Genomic DNA, 21440 nt, shown 5'->3' on the forward strand with positions numbered 1-21440 from the left:
TAATGATTTTTTGTTTAATAATTTCCATATAACTACTTTTTATTTACCCTTCATTTTCGGTCATAATTATGTTAGTATCATTATTTGAGTTGCATCAGTATTAGTAGTAACATTACCATTAGAAGTAGCAGTAGAATTAGTATTATAATCAACATTAGTATATTAAGATTAGAATTAGTATATTAGGATTAACATTAGCATTAGTATATTAGGATTAACATTAGTATATTAGGATTAACATTAGTATTAGTATTGGCATTAGCATTAGCATATAAGTATTAGTTCAGTATTATTATTAATATTAATATTTGTATTAGCATTAGGATTAAGATTATGATTAACATTAGCATTAGCATTACCGTTAGCATATTACAATTAATATTAGTATGAATATCAGTATGCATATTACTATGAATATTAGCATTATGATTAAGGTGCATATTAGTATTAGCATTATGATTAGAATTATTATTGAAAATTAGCATTAACATTAGCATTAGCATTAGCATTGCCCTTAGCATTAGCATATTAGGAATAATATTAAAATTAGTGTTAGCATTAGCATATTTGCATTTCTATAATGATTAGAATTATGATTCGTATTATTATCATAATTAGGATTATAATTAGAATTAATATTAGAATCAAGATTTGCATTACCATTAGGATTAGGATTAGGATTAGGATTATGATTGAAATTATGATTGAAATCAATATTAGGATTACAATTAGGGTTAGTATTAGTATTAGGGTTAGTATTAGTATTATTGCTAGGATTATGATTAATGTTAGTATACTATGATTAGGATTATCATTAGAATTACTAATAGTTATAGTATTATTATCAAATTAGTCTTAATATTATTATATTACTATTAGTATTAGTAATGGTAATGGTAATGGTAATTGTAAATGTAGTGGTAATGGTAATGATTGATATTGGTATCAATATTGATATTGGTCCTATAATATTGATATTGATCATGGCATTGATGTTATTATTGGTAATGGTAATGGTAGTGGTAATGATAATGGTAATGGTAATGGTAATGCTAATGATATTAGTATTGGTGATGGCCGGTAATGGCAATGGTAACAGTAATGATAACGATAATTGTCATGATAATGGTAATGGTAATGGTAATGGTAATGGTAATGGTAATGGTAATGGTAATGGTAATGGTAATGGTAATGATAATGGTATTGATAATGGTATTGATAATGGTATTGATAATGGTATTGATAATGGTATTGTTATTGATATTAGTATCGGTAATGTTATTGGAATTGGTAATTTTATTGATATTGGTATTGGTATTGATATTGATATTGGTATATATTGGTATTGATAATTGTACTGATATTGGTATTGGCATATATTGGTATTGATAATTGTACTGATATTGGTATTAGTATTGGTATTGGTATTGGTATTGATATTGGTATTGGTATTGGTATTGGTACTGGTATTGGTATTGGTATTGGTATTGGTATTGGTATTGGTATTGGTACGTATTTGTATTGGTATATTAGTAATGGTAATAGTATATTAGTAATAGTATTAATATTAGTATATTAGTATCAGTATTAATTATTATTAGTATGTTAGTGTATTAGTATTAGTACATTAGTATTAGTATTAGTATCTTAATATTAATATTAGTATTAGTATTAGTATAAGTGTTACTTAGTATTATGATTAAGATTAAAATAGTATTAGCATATTAAAATTCATATTAGTATTCAGATAAGCATTATAATTAGAATTAGTATTAATATCAGCATTATGATTAGAATTATAATTAGAATTATAATTAGAATTAGGATTTGCATTACCATTAGCATTAGCATATAAAGATTGATATTAAGATTACCGTTAGCATTAGTATATTTGCATTTCTATAAGGATTGGAATTATGATTCGTATTATTATTAGGATTAAGATTATGATTAGAATTAATATTAAGATTAAGATTAGCATTACCATTAGGATAACAATTTGGATTAGAACAATGATTGAGATTAGTATTAGAATTAAGATTAGAGTTAATACCAGGATTAGAATTAGCAATAACATTAGGATTACTAACACTAATAGTAATATAGTATTATTATTATATTAGTATTAGTATTATCATTAGTAATGGTAATTGTAATGATTGGTATTGATAATGATAATGGCAATGATAATGGTATTGGTATTGGTGACGATAACTGCAATGGTAATGGTCATGGTAATGGTATTGATATTGGTGATGGTAATGGTAGCGGTAATGGTATTGGTATTTGTATTCATATTGGTACTGGTACTCGTATTCATTACTTACACAATACAAAATATATTTTTTATTTTCTTTTACTTTTCTACTAATGTATTGCATATCATTGTTCTTTATATTCATGTTCATTTTTTACCTGGTCTTATACAAATGCAGATATAAAGCACTATGGACGAGCGAATTGATGTTACAAATGTATGTTTATGTGTTTTTTGTTTATCGAATATTTTTTGTTCTCATGTTATATATATTTTTGTCTCATTCTCCCATTTTGTTTAATGGTATCATTGTTTGTTTGTTTATTTATTTAGTGCAGTGTTTACTGGTTGATTGACTGGTTGATTGACGAGTGGTAGTACCTACATTTGACACATGCTTTATGTATCTTCTTTTAATTTGTTTCAAATAATAATAATTTTATTCAACTAACAGTAAACAAATAATCACTAATTTCACTATGCGGAAATTACTAAATTTAAACTTTTAATTTATAATTATGTCAACATTACTTATGTATGAGTATTAGTCTTAGTATCAGTTTCAGTATCAGTGTCAGTATCAATATCAGTATCAATATTAGTATTAGTATTAGTATTAGTATTAATATTAGTATTAGTATTAGTATTAGTATTAGTAACAATATCAATATCAATATTAGTATCAGTATTAATAACAGTATCAATATCTCTATGAGTATGAATATGAATATGAGTATGAGTATGAGTATGAGTATGAGTATGAGTATTAATATGAGTATGTGTATGAATATGAGTATAAGTATAAGTATGGGTATAAATATCAGTATCAGTATCAGTATAAGTACCAGTATAATATCAGTATTAGTATCATTAATAGTATCATTATCAATATCAATATCAGTATCAATATCAGTATCAGTATTAATATTAATATTAGTATTAATATTAGTATTAATATTAGTATTAGTATTAGTATTAATATTAGTAATAGTATTAGTATTAGTATTAGTATTAATATTAGTATTAGTATTAGTATTAATATTAGTATTAGTATGAGCATCAATATTAGTATCATTATCAGCATCAGTATTAGTATTAGTATTAGTATTAATATCAGTATCAATATTAGTATCAGTAGTAGTATCAATATTAATATTAGTATTAATATTAGTATTAGTTTTAGTATTGTATTAGTATTAGTATTAGTATTAGTATTAGTATTAGTATTAGTATTAGTATTAGTATTAGTATTAGTATTAGTATTAGTATTAGTATTAGTATTAGTATTAGTAATAGTATTAATATAAATATTAGTATTAGTATTAGTATTAGTATTAATATTAGTATTAGTATTAGTATGATATTAGTATTAGTATTAGTATTAGTATCAATATTAGTATCAATATCAGTATTAGTATCAGTATCACTACCAGTATTAGTATCATTATCAATAACAACATCAGTATCAGTATTAGTATCATTATCAATAACAACATCAGTATCAGTATCAGTATCAGTATCAGTATCAGTATCAATATATGTATCAATATCTGAATGAGTATTATTATGAGTATTGGTATGACTATTGGTATGAATATTAATATTGATATTAGTTTTAATAATAGTTTTATTATGAATATTAGTATCAGTATCAATATCAATATCAGTATCAGTATCAGTATCAATATCAGTATCAATATGTGTATGTGTATTAATATTAATATCAATATTAATATCAGTATCAGTATCAATATCAATATTAGTATTATTATCATTATTAGTATTATTATTAGCATTCGAATTCATATTAGTCTTGACGTATTAGCATTAATATTAGCATTAACATTAGTATTAGTATTAGTATTAGTATTAGTATTAGTATTATTGTTCGTATTAGTATTGGCGTATTAGTTTAAACATTAAATATTCGTATTAGAATTGGCGTATTATTATTAATATTAGTGTTGATACTAATAATAGTATTAATCATCGTATTAATATTAGTATTATTAGTGTTGGTTTTAGTATTAATATTAGTATTGGTATTAGTATTATCACTGTTGGTTTTAGTATTAGAAGTAGGAGTTGTTAGTGTAATATTAGTGTTAATATTAGGGTCACATAGGCAATTGTACGCCGCAATGTCCAGAGTTAAAAGTAGATTTGAGATAAATATATTTATCATCTCAGAATCGGGCGATATAACTAAAGTTACGAGCAATGTTGTGTGCACAAAAGATTTTCAGCGAATATGAAGGTAAATCACAAACAAATGTATATTTTGATTCATTAAAACATTTTTTTTTTGGTATTATTTACAATTGTACCCTACATCCACGAGAATCTGTAAGAACGAATATTCACTATCTTAGTTTTACAAGCACAATATTAGAACTTAAACAATAATCTAAAGACTCTCTTTATCTTGACGTCGTTCTTGTGCAATACTCAAAACTAGTAACTCTGATTACTCTTGCCTACTCTCCGCTCGGTTGAACTTCCTTTAACGTCGAATCCCTTAAGTCGGAGGATCGATTTCCTCCGGAGACCGAAAAGCCGATCTTCTTTTTGTATAGAAGAAGCAAACTTGTTATAGCTCTTGATACTTCATCTTGAAGTCGATATATTTTCTATGAAAATAATTTTGCTCACGAAGTTAGAGGAATATAAAAACGAGAGCATAAACACTTTCTTGGAAAATTTCGCTCCATAAAGGCACAAACAAATATAATGCCAAAGTTGCTCTCTTTACACTCCTACGTAAATTAGTTTCCCGCTGAACAAAAATAATCGTATTAGAATTGGGAATCATTAGATACCTAGAATTTAGAAACATAGATGTATTCAAGATATGGAAAATCTCTTTTATTTTTCCTCATACATACTATCAATTAATGAAAATTAAAGAATTCAAAATAAACAAGAAAACTTCACATTTGTTTATGCATGATACATGTTGACTTGTTTCACAAGTCTTACTCTTTCCGTGTGGATTAGAATCAAAATATTATCTAACACTATCAAACAAACTTGTAACCATTTACATTTTGATAGTGAAATTCAGACATTCAATACGTAAAAATACAAGTATGTGAGAGATGATCTTAATAAAATATGCTTAAGGCGTCCGAGTTGACTTGCCTTCCTGAGTCGACGGGCCGCCCCTCTGCCTCAGACTATGTGATGTCACACATACATAAAGCTAGAAACTCCCACAGTTATGATATTTCCAATTTTTCGACTTCCTAACCCAAGATTACTTTAATGGATTCATCGCTCAACTCGTCGAATAATTTCCATCCCGACATTAACATTTTTCACATAGTGCCTCAATTTTTCGACAAGAGAATCTCAAGGAAAATATTTATGCAAAAACAGAGGACAAGGAAAATATCTACCACTGTTTCAGACGAGAAACTACAAGATATTATTGAGATTCTTGCAATTCCAATACCTGTTGGATATCCTAGCACATGTGATTAACTGAAGCAATTTATATCTGCGGAATATCCTTCAAAAAGTTATTCAAATTTCTTGAGCACAATTCCAAGAATTTAGAGTTTGCAAGAAAAAAATGAGAACTCTACAACTCAATGCCATTGTTTATAAATTTCTCCCAAGCACGCCGCCCATGGCCGAACTCGGGAGTAGGACGCTTAATCGTACTTTCAGCCCCAAGACCAAATAAACTCAATTAAGAATAAAAAACCAATTATCACCTAAAACTAGAACTCTACGAAAATCCATAGGATTTTGTTAAGAATTCATTATCTCACATCGGATTTCTATCTATTTCATCATCTATACATGTGTGATAACTCAAGTAAGGAGGGACGTGCTAATTTGCAATTAATTAAGCTATTTGGTTATTTGGTGATAGTTTTTTGACTTGAGCGTCAAGAACAATCGTCAGGTCACCTTCGTCGTATCACCCAATATTTTTCAATTGTATTATAGATTAACGAGTGGATAGATCTTTTCGACTATCTCAAACACGTGGCAACAACTCACAACATTCTCTACTCTGCTAGTCTCAAAGACTCTTGGGTTGTCTAATCGACACTTGAGCAATATCATATATTATAACTAGAATTAGCTTTAGCTTTAAATACTTAGTCATTAGTATTAAATCAGAAGTAGCTTTAAATTAAAGCATACATAAGTTTTTACATGTATTAATAAAAGAATAGTTATGCTATATAGTTTGACAGAAAAAGGAAAACATGGGGCGGAATTTACAAAATTATTTAGAATCTTAGGATGTATTGTACCAATTATGTAATTCCATGGTGCATTATGCAAAAACTGTACATTTTCAGGGGTTGCCTAAAGGTCAATTACAAGTGTGTACTTTCATAGTTAATTTTGCACAACAATGTGTAGTTGGGATATATTCATTTGATGTCTATTCTCGACTAACTAATACAAAATGTGTAGTTACACTAGTAAATTTCTAAACCTTACATTAAAATTGTATCTATTAATAAAATCAATATCATGTTTACTTAAATTATTTTAATAGTAATGTCAATTCATTTCCCCCTTTTTGTTTTTCTTTTTCTAAACTAAAGTATCAAAACCCTATATGTTTCAATAGACATATTTCACTAATACAATATTCTATGGAGTTCATTAATTAATTTGTATCAATGGGACCACCACTAACAAATAATTGTTTCTACTTTATATGTATTACTCCCTCTGTTCCACAATAACTGGCTTTTTTTTAAAATATTTTTGTTCCATATTAATATTATCTGTCACTTTAGATTTTCAATACTGCATGAAATGCATTTTTCCTGTTTTAACCTTATTAATTCAACTATAAGTATTAATTATCTGTTATCACATTATTAAATAATCAAGATCATTTTAGTCTTTCTAATATATTTTACCTAAAATCAAGACACATTTATTGAGTTTCTTAATCTTTGTGCAAAGCCAAAAATGACACTTAATAGGGAACGGAGGGAATATTTTCTAATAATATTATTTTGAATTGGATGTTACGAATAAACTATAGAGATAAGTACGTTTTGAAATTGACTGTATAATTTGTCGCTGACACCTTCCCCAACTACAAAATGTAGCAAAACGACCATGTCATCTACCATATGTTTTTATTGCCGACATAGCAAATTGACTTATTAGTTTTAGTAGTTTTTACCTTCTTGACAATTTTACCCTTCCATTGTCTTAAACTATTTGTTCTTGTCAGCAAATTCATTTTTTCTATCAACAAGTTTCAGGCATGTTAGCAAACAACTCGGGCACACTTGCCAGTCCTCAGAATCAACATCGGCATCCTCATCTAAGTGACACACATGCCGATGAAACTCGAACATTGTCTCAAATCAGATTTGGCCACAACCTTTGAAGAAGACGAGTGAGAGCACAAATAGGTTGGACAACTTCAACACTTTTCGGTCCAAATTTGTACACATAAGGAGCTGAGAATTGACTCTTTTTTTCTTCCATGAGTCAAAAGATGAAATCAACACCCTTATGTCAGACTGGGTTAAAAACGAAAAACTCTTGCGGACATACATGTAATTGGATAACGAAAAACAACAACTCGCGACTAGAGGTAATAATGCGAGCAAGAGGAAGTGAAGTCTATTTGGTGTCGGATTTTATTTGAAGTGTTGAACGGAATAAAGTTAGCACCATAAATAATTTGTCAGAACTCTTGAGGGCATAAATGTAATTGGATAAGTTTTTTAACATTTGACCAAAATTAGAGGGATTCTTCTGGTACGTTTTGCAGTTTAGGGGGTGTTTGCAACAAACTCCGCAATTTGATTAATGTATTATTTGATTAAATTCCATGTTGCTTGAAATCAGTAGTCTCTTACTTATATGTATTATTTGATTAAATTCCATCATCTAAATCAAATTCTCAATAGGACCCATCACTTTCAAATTAATTAGTTGATATGCCAATAATAAAATGAGGACAAAAGCTTTTGTAGCCATTGAAAAGTTTTGCACAATTGAATGATGTAGTTACTCAAGTAATTAATTTCCTTTGAATAATTGGTGTGTAGTTAGTTATTCTCAAATAATTACATTCTACCCTTCTTGGAGATACTCAAGTACTTTCCTCCAAAAATAAAATAAAATAAAAAGAAAAAGACAAATTTTGAAAGCATCAATTAAATTCTAAAAGAAAAAGATGGTGACCTCATACTTAGCTCATCATGCTATCAAGTCCTCCGTATGCATTAGTTGATATAAAACTTGGTAGGTAGGATCTTGGGTTTTAGAAGTTGTTAGGATTTAGGAATAAAGCATATTTAGAAGTAGTAACAAAATGGAGGGACAAAAAATAGAGGAAAAATAATTTCACACTGAAGAACAATTCCGGGAAGAAACCTCGAACATTAGAGATTTATCATATTATCAATAAAAAACGACTTAAATTGGACTGTGTTGGATATTTTGCGGAAATATGTGAACAAATTTGGCAAGAAAATAATTGTGGAGTGTGCATCTCCTCAATATTTTACTCTCGCTGAAACTTGTTTAATTACAAATGCAATCTCAATACAAATTTATACTAGTCTGGGCATAAGTAATACATGTACGACATTAAATAAGATTCATCGTGAATACTAGATAAACATGAATCTAACCATTCATGTATTTGCCTTTTCATTTATCCTATACATCATACATGCATTTGGATAATTCTAGAAAGTGCATTATATTTCAACGGAAGAACCAGTTGTGGTTTCAAAAAGAGACAATGTGACTATTTTTTCTTTTACCTAACGGGTAAAGGGAAAACGAATACCAGTTTCTCACCAAAACGAGATTGTGGTGTCGATGGAAACAGCGTCTCGGGAAGGGAATTGGATTTTAAGAAAGAGAAAAAAAGTAAAACTAACATGAAGCAAAATGGCAAATCAAGGTATCGAAAAACCTACTACTTTGCTTCACCAACTCCAAATGGGTGGGTGACCCAGATCCATTGCCATCCTTACTTATCGAATCAGTGTAAACCATCAACTAAAATTCTTGATTGAGCAATATACATCCGTCACCAACATTATAGCTAAGTTATATATACATTCGAGACATAAAAGCAAGTACACACTTAGGTTGTTTTTTTAACTGATGCACAAGTCTTGCTACCATTAAAATAATTTGAAAAAAAAAAAGAAGAAAAGACGAGGTTTCTGATGCCTACACAGTAATCGGTTGATGTTTGAAATCATCCCTAACCACAAACTTATTACGAAAAAAAAAACCCTAACAAATAAAAAAGTTATATATAAACTTACCGAAACCACTCTAAATGCCTACCACCCACCATCTTCTATTAACACGAGAGATCTCCACATCACGATAAACATGTTTTATTATTATTAATTCAATTAAACGGCATGAATTGGATTGTGACTAGAATTGATGCCCGAATTACCAGGAGCTGGATTAGCCTGAAAAGCCGACGGCCTTGTAGTGGATCCTTCGTTCAGCTTAAGCGACAGTGTCGATGGTCCGCTATCACCCAAAGATTCCCCTAAGCTTAGTTGTTTCGACATTCCGACTAATTCATCCACGTTAATCGGGGTTTTGGAATGGACAGCTGTCGGTTTCACCACTTCATGTGCTTCTTCTTTAGCGGGCTCCGTTTCATATCCGGGCCAGAACTGGACGGGGAATGGATAGAGTGGGGCCGCCACGTAGGCGGGGTACATGAGAGGGTATGGATATTGTGGGGCCACGGCCCCCTCTTGCATCTGCTGAGGTGGCAGAACCTCGCCATCGTTGGAATTTGCAGACTCCATAGATTCGCATTCCTCGTCCGGTACGTGTGTGCTGCTTTGTGCCTCAGTTTGTGGAATGTTCACGGGGAAGAAATCACTTGTCATCACTGTAGTATCGACTGACTGAAGTATGAAAAACAAAAATTATTATTATGATTAAATTAGATTCATAATCAAGAAATATCACATAGAGCCCGTTTGGCTAATCTTATTTTAAACAACTGATAAGTTGTTATCTGATGAATTGTTAGTTGTTTTAAAAGCTGATAAGTTATGTTTATTTTTAGAATTAATTTTTGAAGTGGTTGGATAATAAGCTTATAAGTTATGTTTATTGTTTCTAAAATCTTGAAAAAATAATGGTATAAGTAGTTTGTAAGAACAATCTTGTAAGCTACGCTTTCCAGCAGCTTATTTTTTGAATTTTTCAGATCTTTTTGAAAAAAATTACTAAACAATATGAAAGAGCTTATAAGCTCTGAAACATCTTATAAGTTGTTTTTGACAGCTTATAAACTTAGCGCAACACCCTCATAATAGTTAGAAAAAGGATAATGAATAAAAAATGCTTACTTCATCTGCGACAATATCGAATAAGCTCGAGCGTCTTTTTCTTCGAGAGACATTACTTTGCCTAATGAAGTATTTCTGGGCATGGCTAGCAACTTGAGTAGGTGTTCTAGACATTACGTAATTACGTGCAATTCCACGCCAGTCACCTTTACCAAGCTTCTGCAAACCAACCAGAAACAACCTATGTTCTTCTTCGGTCCATGGCACACCTGCGTAAATAAAAATAATACCATTTTAAATTCACATCAACACAAAAAAATTTGAAAATTAAAGTTTAAACATAATATAGTTGAAGTGATGAACAAGAACAGATTACCAGGATGTTGAATAGCTATGCTTAATTCAAACTAAAGAATCTATGAAATGGCAAACAGTCAAACGTACAAATCTACGGTAGTAAAAGTTTCATTGCTTCCAATTCATGTTTTCACTATGTATAACATTTCAAGCAGTCAGTCAGCTCATGGCATACTAAAAGTTAAAAACAAAATTTGCAGGATAGGTTGGGAAATTAAATCAAATAACAAACAATATAAACACATCGGAACATTTGCATGCACATCTAGACAACATCCTATTATACTTCCGAAAAAGAAACTCCTAAAACAATAATCACATGTACAACAAGAGAAATAGCCATGGTTCGTAGTGATTAAATCAAGTGACCGATGAGTTTTTCTTTTCATTTCGTATACTGTTTGAAAGTATAAAGACCAGTTTCATTCTTTTCAAGCATTTATATCAAGATTCCCAAATGTGACAATCAAAAAGTTCCGATTCCCAAATGTGACCATCAAAAAGTTTCAAAGGTGCAGTAAAAAACAACTTGTTCAGTTGTTCATCAAAATCAACTTTACATATTCAAATAAATATTCAAGAAACACATCAATAGCAGATACATACATGCTGCAAACAGATTGATGGGCATTTCGAGAAATATATGTGCAAGAAATTATACAACGGGTCGCATAATTATCGAAATTCCTCATATAAATTATATAAAACATAAAATTAAGGCAGATAAACGGACATTATCAACCACAAGCGAACAAATTTTCCTATGGGAGTGATACATATGATACATAGATTAAAATAGATTAAAATGACTCTTATCCAAAATCTCAAACAATTCATATTAGAATTCACAGGCGAATTCTCATTCAGTTCATCAATCATAAATCAATTTTGTTTTTTTTTTTTTCTAAAAATCCTGATCCGAATTAGATCCAAACACCAAATTTTACAACACAAATTAGTCCTTAATAAACACAGCATACGCATTAAACACAATTAATTTAAATTAAAAGCAAAATACTAAATTAAAATAAAATAAAAAAGACCTTTCTTCCTCTCACGGCTGGAGGAGGAGCCGGCGACAAAGTCTTCAGAAGCATAACCATCAGCGGCGGCAGAGCCAGCAGAAGGATGGTCGGGGGTGCCACCAGGAGAGTCATGTGCGAGGCCATTTTGAGGGGTTGCGTTTCCACTACCACCACCGCCGCCGCCCATATAATGGGTCAAGTTACCCATACTAGCACTCTTCCGGATCGACCCATCAGTCAATCGGACCCCAAAAAGCTTCACACCTCGATTAGGGCACGTCCGAGAATTATGCCCGTTATTGCTGCAATGCGAGCACCTCCTCGTCATTGCCCCCGATTCAAATTGAAAATTCAACACACCCAAATTGGTCGGATTGCCACGAATCGGATCCTTTCTACAAGATCCGAGATGACATGGATTTTTTTTATATATTATATTGGGGTTCGCTTTGTTGTGTTGTGTTTCTCGTGTTGTTTTTTTTGCCTAAAACGAAGCTGCTGTGTGTTTGGGTAGATAGATATATACAGATATAGATACAGAGAGAGAGAGAGAGAGAGAGAGAGAGAGAGAATAGGGAGATAGGAGAGAGAGAGGAGAGAGACACGGAGATGAAAGGAAAAGAAGATGTGGGCGAATTTGTGTGTAGTGTAATATAATATATGGGTGAGGTTTGTTGAGTGAAGAAACAAAGAAATAAATGTAGGTTTTCCGTAGCTAAGGCCGAGGAGATAATATAATTACCAAATCTTCAATTCAATGTGGACTCTCCTCCCCTACACGGTCTAGTTTTTGCTTTATCCAATTAATTACATTTAGGGTAAATTACGCTGCTCTTCTGAAATAAGGTTAAATTACGAAAATACCCCTCTTGTTTGGTTAATTATAACCACCTCTCGACTTTGATTATTCTTATATGTTCATCCCTGCGGTGTCAAATTTAGTAGAATCTTCTACATTATGTAGAATGTTCTCCAATTTGTACCTGTTTTACCTCATTCAGCTCCACATTCTGAAACAAAATGATCCTAAACTGTGTCTCTTGGCTTGTAAATATCTGATTGTGGTGCACTTAAAACTGCATTTTTCCACAAAACGAGTACAAACTAGAGAATACAGAATTTAGAAGATTCAATTAAATTTGACACGATAAGGGTGGACGTGTAATTATCCAAACACGGGGTATTTTTGTAATTTCATATTACCTCATAATTAACATCACAAAACACCTAATCCTCGTTGATACCATGTATATCTATAGATTTAGGTATAATGATTGATGATATTATTTCAATCATTTAATGCTTATTGCTCATTTGTTTAAATGGTTATTAAAATCGGAGTCATTGAAATCGGATCGAATTTTTGGATCTTCACAAATTAGCTACTAAATTAAGAACCTTTTTTTATTTGTTTAAATAACTAAAAATGGTATCATATTAAAATCAAATCGGAACGTTGGATCCTTACGAAACAACTATTAAATCGCGAGTTTTATGTTTTAATTTCAATGTGACTGAATTGATGTACAAAATTTATACGCCACTATGTATTTCTTTTTTACCGAATTAATCTAATACCCTATAAATTTCAAAATGTTTTTCTTTTTAGGATGAATTTCGAAAAATTTAAACTGAATGGTAATGGTAGAATATTGTACCTTAAAAAAAACAAATTGTATATAGCGATGGTACTTAATATCAATATATTTTTTTTATTGTCCTAATGTACCGAAATATTATTAATAGACAAATATAGTTATGTTTTCATGAAGTTCATTGTATTATTTAGTATGTAAAACATATATTAGGTGTGATCACTACTAATGATGTAATTCGTGCAAATAGTTATTATAAATTTAATTTAGAATTAATTTATATTAGGTGAGTTAATTTTTTAATATTAATTAAGAATATTTATCTCTTGAATGATAATATTTTACATGTAAAAAGTATATTTATGCCTTCAACTGAAAAAAAAAAACATAAAATTCAATTTCATTCAAATAGAATTATTTAAGTGAAAGTTGTCTTAATATATATTAGAACGATTCCTAAAAATATCGAGATCCACACAGAAAAATGTTCCGTCAAAGATCGTGTTGTGTGAATGGAAGAATCCCACCAAAATGAATATTTTAATGGGTATAAACATTTTAAGAAGATTAAAGCAATTCCAGTGGTACACATTCAAATAGAGTATCAAACATCCAATTGATACATAATATACTACTTTGATATTTTCAGAAAAAAAATTTATGTCCCAACGTTCCATAGATATCAAATACATTATTACTGCCCATATGGGTATAGATCAACTAGTTTCAAAGCGGTAAGTTGATACAAAGTTCTAGGATGAGGGCGAGAGATTTCACTTTTTGATAAAAATACATTATTACTTAAATTAAAAACAGATTAAAATAAAATTGAATTAATAAAATTAATAGATATATGCAATCTCTGTTATGTAGGAATTTTTTGAGATTTTAATTTTTGTCCGATTGAAATTACGGTTCCTACAAATATTAAGAAACATTTGATTCTTTTTTTCTAGATGATTATTTTTTTCTAGAGTGCATTTTTGCATCTCAATGACGTGAAATATTGAAAAAACTACTCCTTTTATACCCTTATTGGAGAGGGATTTTGTATACTGAAGTATCAAAATGATAGTTTTATTATTTGATACTTGTTGGGGCTAAATACCTAACACGCAAGTGCACGTATCGCAAACAAGTAGTAAAAGTAGACTCGTGAGAGTCGGATGTCGATCCCACAGGGAATACTCAAATTATCTAATCCTAAGTACCAAATTCTAACAATTATGATTTTTATCCAGCCTACGCAAGGTTGTCAAATTTAATAAACTAAATAATTAAACTAATTATGAAAGCAAATAAACACGAGAAAATATCAATAAACCCCCTATGCAAGAATTGCTCACCCAAAATCCCTCAATTATGAAATATATGATTCATGATTATTAACCCGAGACACTAATTTACTCATAACCTGCTGTCGCGTGTATTATGAGTCTATTATTCATAAACGGTTCAATATATGTCTATGCAAACAAATTATGAATAAAGCATTAACTAACAAGTCTCGTAAATGGCTACCTAAGGTGATATCTGTATGTCTACGACACCACATGCAATTGACACACTCATCCGGTGAAAACTACTCGAAGGTTCTTATACTTACCGTCTAATTATCAAAATAGCTCTGTCGAGTCAATCCCAATAATCACAGATAAAGCACATAAATTGATCAAGTTCATGCACTAACAATCATAACAAGTATAAGAAATAATCATAAAATCATAATTGCATAATCTCAAGAAAACGAGTTCACCATCCCCACATAGGGTTCCAACAAAATCCTAGATTAAAAACTTAGCTACTCATGTTCTCTACTAAAAACATAATAGAAATATAAAAAGACATAGATTAATTAGACAAAAGAAGAATTGTGATGAAGATTTGTCAATTCTCCGTCTTCGATTTTTCGTTCTCTCGCTCCAAGGTTGTGTCAAAAGTCCTTTAATTCGTGCTTGGTTTGCCCTTAAATAGATGTCCCAACTTGGTAGATGATTCTAGGTTTTCTTGTGTGATTAAAAGTCCAAAATTGTCTCCAGCGTGTTTTGGCGCGGCCGCGCGAAAATCAGTCAAAATCTCACACAGCCGCACGAGAATCGCCGAAACCTTCTGCCCAACTTCTGCAGTTGGCACGGCCGTGCCAAAAATAGGCTAAATTTGGCACGGCCGCGCGGGCATTTTTCAGCCAATTTTCAGCATATTTTATTTTCTTCCGTTTTTGCCCGTTTTTGACCTTTTTTGGATTGTTTCGTCCTTGGAACTTCCAAATCGTCAAGTTGTACCTAAAATACAATAAACCACTCATTAAGCATCATTAAATTAATAAAAGTATACAAAAATTCTCGTAAGAAAGTATACATTGAGTGTAAAATATACACTCAACAATACTCCATTTAGTCCCACCTTCATTGGAAATGATCTAAACATTACCATTGTAACACATAAACATTACAAAGTATTTAAATAAAACTTTAAAATAAGAGTCATTATATCAAAGGGTAATTTGCCATAGGCCCCTCTATATTATAAATTATAATTTAAGTCTATAAATCCAAGTCAAAATCCGCATATTTTAATAAATTAATTATATTCATTGTAGCTAAAATACCTTTAATTAAATCCCCAAAAAAATTCTTTATCAAAATAAATTTCCCCAAACATCTCTCTTCCAAACTTAACTAAAAAACAAAATTAATTCGTAAAAAAAAGAATACTTTATTACACAAACTCATACTCTAAAAAAACCACCGTCGCATCGCCACCGCCGTTGACTCTCTGAACTGCAAATAGCAAAATAAAATTAGAATTTGAATATATAATTGCAAACAACAAACTACCTATGATTTCGGCAAATACAAACAGTAAACTGAATAAAAAAAATATCTAAAATTTATATTATTGAATTGCAAACAACAAACTACCTGGATTTCGTCATGCAAACAACAAACTAAAGAAAAAAATTAATAGAATTTGCATTATTGAATTGCAAACAACAAACTAGCAAAACAAAAAATTGAAGAAAAAAATCAACATCATTAAAAACATCAACAACAAAATTGTATATGGAACACTTTGCAAACAAACAAAAATAGCAAAAAAATGTTTGCAAAATGTAACTTAAAACATACATTGCAAATTGTAAACCACGGCGATCAAATCTCAACACCAAAAACAATCATTCAAACAACAAACGAAGTGAACCCAACCTAAAAAGGAAAATTGATAACAACAAATGATGGGAAGGTTCTACATACGGAACACGCAATGCGAATTTTGGCTAGGATTTTGAATTTCTAAAATTCGTTTTTTTTTTCTTCTTTGGGAGGGGCTTGGAGGGTGATATTTGTTCTCCGCTCTTAACTCTTTCACCAAGAAATCACATCTCATAAAATAAAAAGCTCTCATAATTATTCATCTCCATAATATTTCTTCAACAAAAAAAAATGGAATTCAAAAGAAAAGAAAAAAAAATTAAAAAGAAAACGAGACATGGGAGAGAGAGAGAGAGAGAGAGAGAGAGAGAGAGAGAGAGAGAGAGAGAGAGAGAGAGAGAGAGAGAAAGAGACGAGATACACATGGAGGAAGGGGGAGAGAACTAGAGAAATGGGAGATTAAATATATGGAGAAAAATACATGAGATTGGAGAGAGATGAAAATTGATATGTGAGATTTGTGTTCGTATTAAATGGGGTGTTTATGTTTATATACTAATTATTTTATTTTATTTTTATTATTTTTTTGGGTCAAAGGATCTATGCCTATATTCATCTAACTATTAGGATCTTCACCTATATAAGTCGAGGTGTCTAGCAAATTCCCCCTTATATAAATGCCCCTATAAAAGAGTTTATTAGTGAGAACTCCCGCACACATTTGGATGTATAGTTAAACCTCTATAGATTATTACAGTTCAGACAATCAAAATCCTATTAATTTAGCAGAATATTAACTTATCGATAAATTAATAAGTATTAATTTATACATTAATTAATAACTTATCAATTTATATATGAAATTATTGTTATTATTATTTTCTTTAAATAATTTTTATTTTATTTTTTTACATATATATTAGTTATTGTACCATTAGTTCACTGTATTTTAGATTCAATGTATACCATTTATGCAATTATTTTAGTGTGCAATGTATTTCATTTATTCAATGTAGTTGATAATTCAATGTCAACGCACATCTTATCCCAATTTATGAATATACATTAATGAAACTCTATTTAAACACAAAAGTTTATGGGAATAAATATTGCATCACAGAAATATACATTAATGAAACTCTATTTAAACACAAAAGTTTGTGGGAATAAATATTGCATCACAGAAATACGCCGGATGTGCTTACCGTAGCTAGAAAAGTGACGAACGGAATCAAAGGTGATGTGAACTTCAACAAGAAACAAGCAGCAATTAAATTGTATTTCATTAAACCTTCATAGATTTATCGTGAATATTTGTACTATGCATTATTTTAAGATTTATTTGTATACATTATTAATTTATGTATTAGATGGGCATATTAAAAAAAAAAAAAATTTGAGTAAATTCAAGTCATTAATGTTCTACTCTATTAGGATGGGTGTATGACCCCAATTTACATTTTAGTGAAAACCCCCTCTTTCATATTTTAATTTAGTATAAACCCAAATATGAAGTGGTGTAATTTAGTATAAACCCAAATATGAAGTAGTGTAAAAAACCCCTCACCTTTTAGCTTATTTTGATGAAATAACTTGAGTGTCCTATTAAGTTGAATTTGGGTAAGAAAAATAAGGGTGAAATATCAAATATCTTTTGTACCTAAAGTGTTTTAAAAACAATATTTTGGTTAATAGTTTTTGTTCTACTCGGAATAATTGTTTTATTGGTTGCAAATCTAGATTTTCTTTTAAAATATCTAATAATAAGCAATTTTAAGCTATAAACTGAGGATCACTTGGTACTACTTCTCTAATTCAAAGCACTTATGCAACGAACTGAAAAAGGTATTTGGCGTTTTCACTTTTATTTTTTTTAATCCAAATTTTACTTATTAGGAAATTTAGGAATTTTATTTTTAACAAAGATATTTCATTAAAATAAACTAAATATGAAATTTCATCTACAAATACATCAATTGCCATAAATACTTAAAGTTGACCCTTTCTCTCCCCGTTATTTGCAAACACTCACAATGTTTTGAAATAAATAATTATTTCAAACTCTGCTCATAATCACCAACTACTCTTACAAATACTAAGGTGGTGTTTGGAAATTTTTCTGAAAGATGATTCCAAGGTTTTTTTGGTCAAAATCATTTTTTAAAGGTTTGCCTACTATCTTCATCTTCTGCTTCTACTTTTCTTAAAATAAGTTGTTTTAAGCTAGATCAACTTCTATTACAATAAGTTGCTAATGCTTATATTTGATTTCTCATGAAATTTGCATACCCCCAAACTTTTAAACATACACAATTAACATTAACTTAACTCATAATAGCAACTTCTAACTTTTTAAAAGTTTTTGCAATGAGCATCCTAGTATTTGTTAGTTGAAAATTAAACCCAATATTTTTATTTCATAAACAAATTAATGTTTGATGAATTTACTTGATAGCTGTATTGTTTTTCTTCTTTCTAAAGTTTATGTTTTTACATCGTAATTTGAAGGCTTAATTTCACTTTGCCCCCTTCAAATATAGCATTTCGCACTTTTCACTTTTGTAAAAAATTAATAGCATTTTACATCCTTGAAACACAATAAATCACTCACAATACACCATGCCTTGAATATTTAAAACATAATAAGGTAAATCTCATTTTTTTCTTGGTTTTCATATCTACGGTGAAAATAAAAAAATAAATGGTTAGTTTTCTTCTACTTCCAAGCTAATTTCAAATGTGAAAAGTGGGAAAAATAAGATCTCACTGAATTACTGCAAAAATTATATTTTCTTACAAAAAAAGAATAATAATCTGCTCTCACTAAACTATTCGATTGATGGATCTTTTATTGTAATTGGTGAAAATTTGGTAGAAATATGGGAAGAAATATAATTTTCAAATAAGTTGATAACAAAATAACTGAAGGTTTTTTTGTTCTTTTTATTTATTTTGTAAAATGTATTTTTGTGATAAAGATTATAATTTTTAATATATTGATGAGATTTTTTTTGTTGCACTTCGTAGTTTCGAAATGATCGATAAATATAAAAATATTGATTTGACATTTGTCTCCTAAAAAAATACACTTAGAATATTAAATTACCTTCATTAGTTTTAAAAATTCATTCGGGATGCATTATGCTTGATTTATAGTGTTCTGAGGATCCAAGGTGCGATTAATTTTTTTTTGAAATTATAAAGTGCCAACATGATATATTTCAAGGGCGCGAAATGAGATTAAGCCGTAATTTTAATTCAGTTTTCTCTATTTGTTTATTATACAATATGAATGATTGATAGATTGAATTAAATTTCTATGTACACGTTTAATGATAATGTTTAATTACGAATGTACTTTTTCAATGTATACTTATGAATCATTAAAATATAAAATTCGAGTAAACCTAGTCGTTTAGAAAAAACCTAGTTGAACTAGTTCAAATGTCCAACTATAACCTAATTCACTCTTCATCTTCATTCTACATTAAATTTCAAAAACCACAAGTAAAGATGACGGTGGAGCGAGTATCTTCGAAAAAAAATAATATCAGAACAATTACAATTTAAAATAGCTCAAATCAAAACTATACCAAACTTATTTAAAAAATTTATCGGAATATCAAGACCATTATCATCAATATCCGAATATCCACTACACTGGCGGAACTAGGGGTGGGCAGGCACGGGCCCATGACCCCCAAGATTTTGCTTATGTACTAATTATTAATATATTATTTTAATTATATGTTGTTATTTATTACTCACCTTAAGAAATAATATTTTTATTATAATTTTCTTTCAAATTTGATTTTGGATTCTACATTTCTAATCAATATTTGATTTTTTATTATATTTTTAAATAATATCACACATTCACGTAATTCATCTACAAATATAATATCCTTAGAAAAAATCGACTACAATACGTACCCTCGAGTAAGTTGCGCCCCTACAAATTTTTAGTACACCATATAAAATTTCGGCCCCCCCAATTATATATACCTGGTTCCGCCACTGATCCACTAGTATCCATTTATAATTTAAATTATGGTAATAGGAAATAATTTGGGGCCAATAATTTCAAGTACCTCTCAGAAGAGGAGAAAAAAAAACTTGTAAGTCAATTATATAAAATGAAATAAGACACTTTACAAATATTGATGTTCTAAGGCAATAAAATGGTGATTAAAATAACAATATTAATTACATGATATTGAAAATATATTTTGAAGTATGAAATTTACGATACATAATTGACTGGAATGATACGAAATTTTTTATATACTTGAGTGTTTTATTAAATAGTAAAGTTATATTATCCCTAAGTTATTTGCTTTAGTTAACACTTTTCAAAAAAAAAATTTATTCATATTGTGCTGAATTAAAAATAATATATGTTTTAAATATAATTATATATTAAATGGTGAAATATCCGTAACCTAAAAACAAACCAGACTTATACTAAAACGATTTGCGTTTCTTTTATCAAAATTATTAAACACTACTCCCTTCTTCCCTCAATAGTTGTCACTTTTGTTAGTTGCACACATATTAAGAAACTCAATAAATATGCATAGATAATAACAAAAGGTATAGTAAATCACTAAAATGCCCATGCCATTAATTGATTTTTAAATAATTATATTTTAATTAATTATGAGTGAGAAAGAGCAAAATTGAAAAAATACAATTAATTATTCATTGGAATGATAAAATGGCAAATAATTTGAAATATGAAAAAATGGGAAAAGTGATAAATATTAAAA

The 21440-nt window shown here is 29.4% G+C and overlaps 1 protein-coding gene and 1 long non-coding RNA gene across 2 annotated transcripts; both read right to left on the bottom strand.

Moving 5' to 3' along the window:
• Positions 1-9308: 9308 nt before the first annotated feature.
• LOC105948669 (myb-like transcription factor family protein) lies at positions 9309-12689 on the bottom strand. Its single transcript, XM_012971896.2, has 3 exons — positions 11943-12689; positions 10603-10811; positions 9309-10152 (listed from the first exon to the last, which is right to left on the bottom strand). The coding sequence occupies exons 1-3, from the start codon at positions 12250-12252 to the stop codon at positions 9637-9639; spliced, it is 1035 nt and encodes a 344-aa protein (XP_012827350.1). The 5' UTR covers positions 12253-12689; the 3' UTR covers positions 9309-9636.
• A 2541-nt stretch (positions 12690-15230) lies between these two features.
• LOC148772746 (uncharacterized) lies at positions 15231-17172 on the bottom strand. Its single transcript, XR_016032776.1, has 3 exons — positions 16726-17172; positions 16254-16299; positions 15231-15801 (listed from the first exon to the last, which is right to left on the bottom strand). It is a non-coding gene; the product is annotated as an uncharacterized LOC148772746 (long non-coding RNA).
• Positions 17173-21440: the final 4268 nt, after the last annotated feature.

This window comes from Erythranthe guttata, chromosome 1 (assembly GCF_056151865.1).
Source record: "Erythranthe guttata isolate IM_541 chromosome 1, IM_541, whole genome shotgun sequence".
Taxonomy (NCBI): Eukaryota; Viridiplantae; Streptophyta; class Magnoliopsida; order Lamiales; family Phrymaceae; genus Erythranthe; species Erythranthe guttata.

Excerpts from the sequence above, each read along its gene's own strand:
- LOC105948669 (XM_012971896.2), bottom strand. The coding sequence starts at position 12,252 with ATGACGAGGAGGTGCTCGCATTGCAGCAATAACGGGCATAATTCTCGG. Across the intron at positions 10,812-11,942 it reads CAGCCGTGAGAGGAAGAAAG|GTGTGCCATGGACCGAAGAA; the intron begins GTCTTTTTTATT and ends TTATTTACGCAG. Across the intron at positions 10,153-10,602 it reads TCGATATTGTCGCAGATGAA|TCAGTCGATACTACAGTGAT; the intron begins GTAAGCATTTTT and ends TTCATACTTCAG.